At 26.5% G+C, this 12,501-nt stretch overlaps 1 protein-coding gene across 1 annotated transcript; it reads right to left on the bottom strand.

The window, feature by feature from the left end:
* Positions 1-5,903: 5,903 nt before the first annotated feature.
* Positions 5,904-6,494, bottom strand: LOC112688744 (zinc finger MYM-type protein 1-like). Its single transcript, XM_025562095.1, has one exon. The coding sequence runs from the start codon at positions 6,492-6,494 to the stop codon at positions 5,904-5,906; it is 591 nt and encodes a 196-aa protein (XP_025417880.1).
* Between the last annotated feature and the right edge of the window lie 6,007 nt (positions 6,495-12,501).

The following is a 12,501-nucleotide window of genomic DNA, read 5'->3' as shown; positions in this document are numbered from 1 at the left end:
GAAAACCTCATAAAACTCAAAAATGTACATTTGCATAAATTTCCTAAAAACATAGAACTTCGGAAAAAATAGCTGAAACAAATAAAGGAAGGATCATTTATACAGTATGTTAAATTTGACAAAGGTAAGTTTACAGAATAGTTTAAATGGTAAGTATATAAGTGGATTTTAATATGTTCATAGTTGATTTATTTAAATACTGTCATATATTATTAGGTAAGTTATACTTATAAATTATTATTGTATAATTTTTGTTTAAAATATTCTGCTTGAAATATACCTACTGTATCTGTGATATGTTCATTACACTTTGTCCACAAAATTTAGAGCTAAAGCCACTTTGTTTTGAATGTATTTAGTTCACCTAAATGTAGTAGGAGATTGAAAATTGGTGCTGTTCCATTGAAGTAATAATATATTCTCTAAAATTTCAAGAATATAATTTGACTTTAAATTTATTTTTAGTAATATAGGTGTGAATACTCTTCTCAAACAGTTGGAATAGAAATTAGTACTTCAACTGGAATTTTTAAAGTAACACCATCTCCAGGTCATAGTAGATGGTATACTTATAAAATATTTTAAATACTTTATCTAGCAAGTTACTATTATATATATATATATATTTGTAAAACATTGTCTTTAATTTACAGTAATTTAGAAATATTAACAAATGAGAATTCTGGCATAACATACAAAAGAAACTTATTTGAGGTCACCTGTGAAGAAAGTTCTTCCATCAAAGAAATATGTATTTTATCGGATGAAAACTCATTACCGATTCTTATTAAAAATAAGTAATAATCTTAAGTAAAAATCAATTTGTATCTCAATGTATTATATAACTTATTTACTTTTACCTATTAACATTAACATAAGACAGTTTTTTTACCAAATGGTACCCAAGGATCATTCTTCATTGAATCTATTTTACTTCTATCTTGTTATATTTTATGTGTTAAACAATTCTTAATTGTATGTATTTTAATTACTATTTTATGTGTAAAGTAATTTTTCATTGTATGTATTTTAGTTAATATTTTATGTATATTGATTTATCAATGAGTTAATTTCTTCTTCATTATATCTGTTTTAATATACATTTGATATTTATGTGGAAAAAAACATATTTGAATTTTTTTTTAAATACCTACTCACTTAAAATTATAATATGAGCAGCATTAAATATTAAAGATAATTGTATTAAAATACTTACAAAATAGTTAACATTTAATAAATGTAGTGAATTGTATGAAGAATGAGGAAAAAAATTTTATTTTATGATCTTTAAATTAAAAAATGAGTTAGAAATCATTAAATTACAAAATGAAGAACTTGTAAGAAAAAATGCTGAATTGCAAAAATTAGTTTTTGAACAAAATAATTGGATTAATTTAGAAGCTGGTAGGTTTGAAAATAAATTTAAAAGCGCTCTATCCAATATGTTTTCACCACAGCAAATCGAAATGATACTTCATATAAAAAAGAAGGTTGGAAAATGGGAACCAGAAGATATCGCATCGGATATTACACTAAGAAGTATATCACCAAAAGCCTATAAATATCTTAGAGATAAATTGGAGTTTCCATTACCAGGTATTCCAAATTATTAAATGTTAATTTTAAAATTATAATAATGATAAAGTTATAAAGATACGTACTTGATGAATATTTACTTATTTATTACTTCATAGTATATAATATAAAAGTACATACTTATAAAAAACATTCAAATATAGTTATCAGAAATAAATATTTATTATTATTAACAATAACATTATCAAAAATATAATACAAAATGTTAAAATATAACTATAAGGAAGAAAGCCATTTGTTAATACCTACATTTAAAATGATTTTAGGTTTATCAACATTAAGACAATGGGCAGGTAAATTTATAATGGACAGAGGCGTATTGAAAGATGTCCTTATGCTTATAAAAAATATAGGAAAATCTTTAATGAAAATGTACAAAGTTACAGTAATTTCATTTGATGAAACTTATGTAGCACAAAAATTGTGTTATGACAAAAAAATAGAACAAGTGTTGGGTCCATTTAATTGTGCTCAGGTCATGATTGCCAGAGGTGTGTAATTTAATAATCACAATAACTCAATAAACGTAAAGATTGTGTACAATATATTTAAATTGTTTAACTTTAAAGGCTTATTTGCTAAATGGAAGCAACCATTATATTATGATTATGATTCATCAATGACTTAAGAGTTGTTATTTGAAGTTAGGTTAGGTTAGGTCAGTTTCATTTTTTTTGTAATTGACTATACAATATATCGACATGAGGCATGATATTGTGAAAAATTGTAAGCCAAGAAATAAATGTATTATCAAGTAATGTTCCTTTTAGACTCGATGCCTGTTTATTAGTAGGTATATGTTTAATGGATTCATCACTTATTATTTTTTCCATGCAAGTAATTAATTCTTCCCTATACTCGAATACAGTATTTACTGTTCTAGAATGAAAATTCCATCTTGTATGAGCTGATTTAGGTAAACGTCTTTGAACAACTTCATCCAAAACAGCAGTTCTTTGAAAAGACGTTGAAAAAAATGTACAAAAACTTCCAAGGCTAGAAAAAAAAATCCGAACATTCCTATTTATTGAAGCAGCATTAGCTATAACTAAATTAAACTGGTGAGCGTAACAATGTACATAATTAGCATTTGGATAATGTAGTTTAATTTTCGCCTGAACTCCGTTAATATTGCCGCTCATAACTGAAGCGCCATCATATATGTCTGTGCAATCAATTTACTAGTGACATCACCAATATGTTGGGCAAGTTGTTCTTTAATGCACTCAGCTAATACTTCAGAATTATATTCTTTAGGCTTTAAAAATCCCCAAAATCTTTCAACAACTTTATCATTAACTATATACCAGTGATGTCCAATCTTTTTCCTTTGGGGAGCCACTTTGGTAAACAATTATCTTCAAGCGGGCCACAAAGTATAAAAGTACAAAAATAATCTTATATATTGGACTTGTTTTCTTATCTTTTATTGTCTATTGAAAAGATTATGAATTAATACACATTAGTTTGATTAGTACGTTATTTTAAGTACACGGATGATATCGATATTTAATTGTAAAGTTTGCATATGAAAATGTCAGACAGAAAAAAACGCAAATATATTGATGATTGCCGAATTTTCAATGGTCTATAAATTACTTTTTCATTGAAATTAATGGAAAAGCTGTTTGTCTTGTGTGTCGTGTAACGGTTTCAGTTTTTAAAGAATTTAATATCAAACGACATTATGAATCAAAAAATGTATTCATATGTTTAACAGTTAAGTCGTGTTTTTTCATTCGATCATTTAAATGATTTAAATCTCTGTCATTCCTGTTTTGGTCCATACCATTTCTCCACCAAATAATAAACACGGAAAACAAAAAACTGCATTACGTTTATCACAACCACAGAGCCAATTATTATATATCGTGTAAGTATCAATGGTAAATGAACGCGTAAATTGACATGTTTTCTTTTTAATGACTTGTATTAATTTTAAATCAGACATAGGTCTCCCTAATGTTTTTATTTTAATTTTTTCGTCAATATTATTGAAAGAATACTTTTTTTCTAAAATATAATCTACCGAATTCATTATTTATATTGTAATATAAATAAAATTGTGAGTATGATAAAATAAAGCAACTACACATAACAGTGAACAGAGCCGAAATGATTACTAACATATTTTATTATTATAAAGTTCTTTTGTTAAAACTAAAAATACATTTATTGGAACAAATATTACGATAATATTGACGAAAATAGAAAATACGGTGGACTATTTCTGATAAGACACGCCGTGACGATATTGTTTACCGTGTGTGTTACCGAGTGTGCAGCAATTGCTGCATACCACGGACCCATTTATGCGTCAACCCCCTCTCTACCGACGACGGAGAATATTTCACAGGCTGAAGTGTTCTGACTGAGCTGCACACCAGATGATGTGTGTATATTACATAACTTATCAAATTTTAGGAGTAGTATTTTCGAGTTTTGGTGAATATGAAATGTTTGTAAAATGTATTTTGTATAATAAAATAAATATAATTTAGAAGATAATTCAATTACATTTAAATTAAATTTTACTTTTATATCTATGATAATCTATGTGGTGTGCGCACAACTGCACACCTAGGCACGAGCCACCTCTGAAACAATCTAAGAAAAAAAACAATATTTGACTGCTTTATAAAAAAAATTCATATTATAATTAAGGACTTATTGTGTAAATCATTAAAAGTTATCGGATTACGTTGTACCTATATTTATTACGCTGGTCACCATATTAAACTGGCTATCATTGTATAATTTATTACTCGTATCTGCCGAATGTATTTTTGTTATACCGATTTAAATTTCATAATTTCTTGTTCAAAGTTGAAAAAATTAAATTTGTCGTTAAATATTCAACAAGCTTAAAAAATATATCTTAGAATTGATTATTTGTAAACGATTTATAACAGTTTTATGTTTAGAGATTTTTAATTTTTCTAAAATAGGTTGAACAGAATAATAATATAAGAAGTATAAAATTCTATATCGTTATTATGAAAATATAAAACAAATATTTTGTCACGAACATTTGTGTTATCGTATTCACTATTTATAATCTGTATATATAAAACAGTAAGCTGATTGACTGCTATCAACGCACAGCCAGAGCCTGATTTACCAAATATATGGCCCAGGACAAAATAAAAAATTGAGCCTATAAGGCTATAAATTATAACATAAATAAAGAATAAATATACACAAATACAATATGAATATCAAAATTATACTTAATTCTTTAAAGCACTTGTCAATAAATACAATTAAAAATTATAAAATACAACTATTTTAAATAAATTATTAAAAAATTTTTAGTCTGGTCTTTTGTTTGGAAAATACATCTATAATTTCATCAAAATCAATACTTGCCGTGACATCGCTTTCTATTGAAAGTATTCCTAAGGCATCCAATTTTTCGTGACTCATTGATGACCTTAATCTATTTTTTATTCTTTTCAGAAATGAAAATAATCTTTCACTAGAACAATTAGTTATTGGCATTGTTAAAAATAAATGCAAACATGTTTCTACATTTGGAAACGTATGTGCTATTTGCATATTTCTTATAAACTTTAATTGATCGGTTGGCGTTATTGTTGTGCTATTGTTGGTAGATGAATTAAGACTTTGAAATTGAATTAATTCATCTACGAAGCTTTCGGCGTCAATATTAAGTTCATTTTCATATAACAATATTAATGCTTTAATTTTAGTCATAATTTCATTTCTGGTTAAGTTTTCTTTAAATAAAAATCCAAATCTTTTAACCACATTAACATAAACTTCTCTTCTTTTTTGTATTTCTGCCAATAATGTATCGTAAATTACATAATGTGTATCAGTAATTACATTTTGTTTTAAACTTTGTTGTCTCTCTTCAACATTTTTTTATTCTTTTGCATTTGTAATCAATTTGTTTTTCTACTATTAAATAAGATTCATTTTCGTATATTTCAAAATTTTCTCGGACATTTTGTATAAAATCAAATAGAGAATTGTATAATGGTACTATTATCGATATATTTGTTGTTGAACTTTGTATAGTTAAATTTATTCGCTGTAATATACAATTCCAAGTAACAATCATAATCGCCATTTCTCTTGTTCTTAGTTGATAAAAAATATTTTTTGCTTCATTACGAGTATTTGTATTTTCATTCATATCATTAGACATTTCAAAAAGAATTTTGGTAATTTCAGAATAGCCAAGGGTCAAGGCCTTAGTAGCATTAGCATTCGCTGACCAACGTGTCTGTGATGATGGTTTTAAAGAAAGCATTCCCTTTGATTTTAAACTTTGATTTAATCTATCCCAACGATGAGTTGATATAGAAAAAAAATGTTTGAATAATACTGAAGTATTTAACTGCATTATTACAACTTTCAACAGCACGAACATCTAATAAATTTATTGAATGTGCTGCGCACGGCAAATATTCAGCAGCTGGAGCTATCTTTTTTATTCGCGCTTGTAATCCCGTATACTTTCCAGCCATATTACTGGCATTATCGTATGGCTGGCCAACACAGTTCTCAATATTTAAACCTAATTGTTTTATTGTTTCAATAACAGTTGATGTTAAGTATTCAGCATTATGACTATAAATATCTATAAATTTTATAAAACGTTCAATGGCTTGGCCATCAGATTTTACATGACGTAAAACTATAGCTAGTTGGTCTATATGTGTCACATCTGGCGTTGAGTCTACAATAAGGCCAAAATATTTAGCATTTTTTATTTCTTCTACAATTACATTTAAAACTTTATCTGCCATCAGTGATATAAGCTCACGAATTATATGAGATGAAATATAATTAGATTTTCCACTAACTTTATTTCCATAATTATTTAAATGTTCCTTAAGGAATGGGTCAAATTTAGCTATTAATTCCATAATACCTAAAAAATTACCACTATGGGAAATACCTAATATTTCATTATCCCAAAAAAAGCTAAACCTCTTTGGCCAAACTGAATTACAGCTATAGTACGTTTTAAAATATTTCTCCAATATTGAACTTCTGTTTTATATTCTTTTACTAGTTGGCAATCAGTTCGTTTTAATTCTACAGAACGATTGGAATAATCACATATTATATTTCTATGAGTAGTTGAATTCTCATGTTCAATAATATGATGCCAATCACTATAACCTTTCTTGCAAAGTAAATGTTTTGAAGTTTTAGCATAAAATTTACAAATATAACAGAATACGCTGACACTCGAGGGAGAATATATTAACCAAGTTCTTGGAACTGAGATACCATTCATTTTTGTTATATAAAAATTATGTTTTTTTTAATTTACGAGAAATACCTCTTATCGATTTCTTGGACTCGTCTATAGCTTGAATATTTTGATTTGGAGGATGAAGTGTGAAGTATTCCCAAAAATTGTCCGTTATGGATAAGGGCCATAAAGCAATATCGTCAATGAAATTTTCAAAATTGATTTGTTTTATATCGTTATTAATTGTATTTAAATTATTATCGATTGGATTTTGATCATGTTTTTCAAGTTCATTTTCAAATAAACTTACCATAAATTGAGTCGTAGATTCTTCATTAATCGATAGTTCATTTGATTTAACCTGGTTAGTAATATTTTCTGAATTTAAATTTTGTGAATTGACTAAAAAATAAATATAAATATTACATATATATACTTGAGTAATGAGTATTATTTAAAAGCATAAAATAAGAGTATATATATTATTATTATTAGTAGCTATATTATTTCGTTTCTTTTTTCTCGGACAATAATATATTTTATTATAAATTAGTTTGAACTACTTACTTTCTGAATTATCAGTAATAAGTGATGGAGATGATTCTGTATTAATTTTAACAACATATTTATTTAAATTTCCATGTAACTTTTTAATTTTCTTTTGGCGGAGCTACTTAGATATTTTTTTGGTAACATTTTATATAAAATAAAATAATATAATATGTCGCTAGTTGGAATCATAAATCGCAACTGTACGTCTGTACATTTGTATTATTTGTCGACCATCACCAATTACGAGTAATGTACTCGTAATAAAAATATATATATTATGTACAATGTTATCGGCGTTATCGCGCATGGCTATAATGCGAGCTGTGTATTTATTATTATTTTTACCACAAAACAATATAAAAAGTTGTGACTATAGTTATCATATTACGGGAAAAAGGTTGTATTATTATTCAGTTTATAAATAATACCAAACGAATATTTCTAAGCTTATAGTCTATAGCTAAAAATACAAACTACTGGTTTCTTAATTCTTGCACTATTATATAAACTATCATTGTATTTTTGTTTTATGTATATATTTTATTATGTCATTTGTCTTGTTATTATGTCTTAGACAAAAACAATAAAAAAAAAATTTTTTTCGACAAAATAATATATTACAAATTTAGTCACCAGTGGGCCCCTTGGCCACGTAGGCCCAGGACAAATGTTTATTTTGTCCGTGCGTAAATATGTCCTTGCGCACAGCTCAAACTATTGAACGGATCTGGCTGAAATTTGGCATACAGATAGCTATTATGATGTAGACGTGCGTTAAGAAAGGATTTTTCGAAATTTTGAATTTAAAGAGTTGAAATCGGTTTAATATTTTTTGACCAGGTCGATAACTGCGCTATTGAAAATGAATTATATTAAATAAAACTATTAAAAAGTTATCAAAAAATTATTAAAAACGCCAAAATTGAAACTTAAAGACTAAATTACATCAAAAACAACCAAGCCAAATTGCGTGCAGATAGTTATATTCATTTAAAAGATGCGATTTAAAAGAGCTCTTACTTCCCGGTCAAAGATCATACGATCGACATGATATAATTGCAAGAGTGTTTCGGTTAAAAGTCAAAAAGACCATGAACTTATTGACAAAAGGTAAAATATTCGGAGAAGTGAGATGCTATATGTATTCAACAGAATACCAAATTGTAGAGAGGTTCAGGTAGTTGTAAGCTATAACTTATCAAATAGATTATGATAATAATCATTATCTTAAAAACTAAATTAATATGTATAAAATATTATTTCAAAAATCTTAATTAATTTGAATTTCAATAGATTTAACAAAATTTAATCTTGGCAGGTTCACATGGGCAGTTCTACGTAGCTTGCTCACGCGTAAGCTCACCAAGTAGCTTGGTGATTTTGTCGCCTACAAATAGATCAGTGAATAACTTTGTCTACAAAGAAGTTTTGTAGATAACATACTGAAAAACTATTAATAAAACATTTATTTTGAACCTTTAGTGCTAAAATTTATCGTGAACAAAGCTTCTGCCGCCAAAAGCTATAACTTATCGAATAGGTTATGATAATAATCATTGTCTTAAAAACTAAATTAATATGTATAAAATATTATTTCAAAAATCTTAATTAATTTAAATTACAATAGATTTAACAAAATTTAATCTTGGCAGGTTACATACATTTATATACTTAAACCCGGCAACGACGGGTAATTCAGCTAGTTATTTATAAGCGGCAAGTGGCCCAGTTGCGATATGAAAACCAGTTTTGATCTCTGGTGGAGTATGGTTACACTCGAGCTCGGGGTGGTTGTATGAACACTGTTCTTGAACGCTGCCGCAATAATCAGCACAGCAGCACTTGATTGTACATTTTTAATTTTACTTACCAAAAACATGTTTTTGTACTTATCACTTTCCTCAGCCCTCGTTAGTCGTAAAAATATGATTTCTTCACCAAAATAAACTTAAGAAATTGTTCTAGATGACTACGTGTCAGATTTTCGATATATTTTACTGTCTTTTTTATATAATTTTTATACATTTTGAAAATATTGAGAATTTAAATTGCATATATCTTTGGTTTGAAAAAAAAAAGCAAAAATCTGACACGTAGTTATCTAGATGAACTTCTCAAGCTTATTTTGATGAAGAAATCATGTTTCTACGACTAACGAAAGCTGAGGAAAATGCGAAGTACAAAAGCATGTTTTTACGGTCGAATTTAGCTACGAGAACGGCATCTTAACGGTTAATAAGTTTATATTTAATTTTACTTTTATTTTATTTTTATTTATTTTAAATTTTTCCTTTAAATTATTTATTTTATATCATTAATTTCAATATAATGTTAATATGATAAATATTTTCTATATTTTATTTTCAAAGTATCTATTTTATTTAAATAAATTAACTAATAAATATTAATTATTTAATTAATTAAATATCTCAAATTGTATTTTGTACAAATTAATAAATATATAAAATATATGATATTGAAAATTTGACCTGTTTTAATAAATGAATATTCAACTAGTTGTATTCCATTCAAGTTATATATGAAAAATACTATTATAAAAATTAAAAATTAAATTTTATTTATAAGATAACATTTGATTCTTTTACATTTTTTTTTTTTTATTTAATATTGGTAAAATTAATAAGATTAAAATATATATTAACAGTGCAATTACTCTACCTAGTTTATTGGATACTGCTCATATAATTGAATAGGAAAATAAAAAATACCATTCTAGTTGAATATGATTAGAATTAATTATTAGATTTGCTACAACAAAATTATTATGATCATTAAATAAATAAGGAAAAATTAATGTTATAATTGTAAATATTCATATAAATATAATTAAATCAATAAAGTCTTTAATAATAAAATAAGGAGAGAAAGTAATTTTATCAAAATTACTATTAATTTCTTAAGGATTATTTGATCCTGTAATATATAAAAAAAATAAATGAATTATTATAAATATAATAATAATAAAAGTAAAATAAAATGAATTTAAAAGAACCGAGTTCAAATTGCATTATTAATTAAAAATTCTTCTCAAATTCAAATTATAATTCAGTTTCTTAAACAAGTAATAATTGATAATAAATTTGTTATAATTGTTGTTCTTCAAAATTATATTTTACTTATTGGTATAACCAGTGGCGTGATTGGGAAAAAATCTAAGGGAGAGCAATACTATATATTTATTATTACCAAAACCGTGAAACCCCTCTCCCTCACCAGTTAAAACATTGTTTTATTGTATGTATTTTTTATACTATATCTAATTATTTGATTTTACATGTCTTTTAAATCATTTTATAGTTAAGATACACATAAATTGTAAGTAGCAGGTACTAGGTACCAATATTGTTAAATAATACCCATAAGAGTTCATTAATAAAAGATGCTATTTGTACTGTTGGATTATCTGGGGAGGCAAAATTATACCTTTATCTCTCAAAAAATTGTCAGAGGGGGGCACTTGCACCCCACAATTACGCCACTGGATATAACCAGTGGCGTATACAGAAAATATTTTCGGGAGAGGCTACTATGGACAGAGTTAAATTGCCACTGCTATCTAAGAATTACTAATAAGGCACAGTAAGTACTTATCTACATTTCATTTACAGAATGTTCCAAAACTATTTGACAAAGGTAATAAACATTTTCACAACTGAACACATTATTTACGTATTTCCTAAAGTAAGTATATTCCTGTATTCGTAAATAAAGGATATATGATATGGTACTTGATTATTTAATATATATATATATATATATATATATATATATGTCTAATGGACTATTTCTATAATAAAATATGATATGAACAAAATGTATTATAATTTATTTATTATATAATTAACTCTTAATAAAAAGCATTTAATTATAAATTGAGAGTTTTAAAACATTTTGATGAACTATTGAAATACAATTGGATAAAATAAATGCGACCATGTTAAAATCATTTTTCTATTTTTTTTTTTTTTATAAAATTATATCTAAATCAGCATAAAAGCACCATTAAAATATAACAAACATTTTAAAAATTTCGGGGGGGGAGGGAGGCTATAGCTCACTAGGCACCCCCCTCCTATATACGTCACTGGGTATAACATATTTGACAAAGGCAATTATAATTGTTAATAATAATAAAATTTTGGATAATTCATGTTATTTTAAAGTTAAAAAAATTTATATAAATATATCTAATATGAATATAAATTATAATAAAAAATATTGGTGAACTATAAGCATGAAATTATCGAATTAATCATCCAAAATTAATATTTCGATTTATATTAATAATACTTTGAAAAAATTAAATTAATTTTTTTTTTTATTGCATATGGTTTTGGCGAATAAATATTAAGTAATACAAGTTAATACAGATTACAATTACGTTAACAATAACAATGTATGAATATGAATTAATTAACAGAAATAAATATAAATTTGATTTTAACTAAGTAACATTAAGAAAATTAGAAGAAAAAATAAATAGCATGCAGTATCTTGAGGTGGAAACAGGGGTAGGTGGTGAGATGTTGTAGGTAGGAAAGAGGACTATAAGCGCACTTAAGTTCGCGCATCCAGCCCACCGCCTTGGAATCGCATCCATGAATTCTTTCAATCCTTCCTTTAAATTTTGTTTGAGGGCATTCTTGCATTATGTACTTCACTGTTTGCTCCGCTCCGCATTGGCAAGCAGGTGTTTCTGTGAAACACCATTTGTGTAAAAGATAATTACATCTTCCCTGGTCAGATCGGATCCTATTTAGTGTTGTCCATGTTAGTCGGGGTAGCTCAAAGCCAGGCGGTTTTATGTTTGGGTCGTCAACCAGGGAGCTGTTTTTGACGCTGGACTCTTTCCATTGTTTTTTCCATAACTCTTGTGGGGTTTCTTGTTCTATATTGTAACTCCATATTGGATGACTTGATTTGAGTTTTTTGTCTGGATGTAGAAAGATATTTTAATGAATTGGTAGGTCCGTTTTGTTTTTAATTTGTTCGAGGATAGATAACGTCGTATTTTTTCTATGTAGTTCGGGTGCTAGTATGTTGGAGAGAACTAGTAGCCATTGCGTTTGCGTGCTTTTGACAGTCCCGGAAATAGTGAT

The sequence above is a fragment of the Sipha flava genome, unplaced genomic scaffold (assembly GCF_003268045.1).
Source record: "Sipha flava isolate LNK unplaced genomic scaffold, YSA_version1 3_pilon_pilon, whole genome shotgun sequence".
In the NCBI taxonomy this organism is placed as follows: Eukaryota; Metazoa; Arthropoda; class Insecta; order Hemiptera; family Aphididae; genus Sipha; species Sipha flava.
Note: the sequence above shows the minus strand (reverse complement) of the source record. Positions and strands in the feature narration are given on the sequence as shown.

What these genes read in the sequence shown, in the direction of transcription:
- LOC112688744 (XM_025562095.1), bottom strand. Translation starts at nt 6,494, where the DNA reads ATGGAATTAATAGCTAAATTTGACCCATTCCTTAAGGAACATTTAAAT.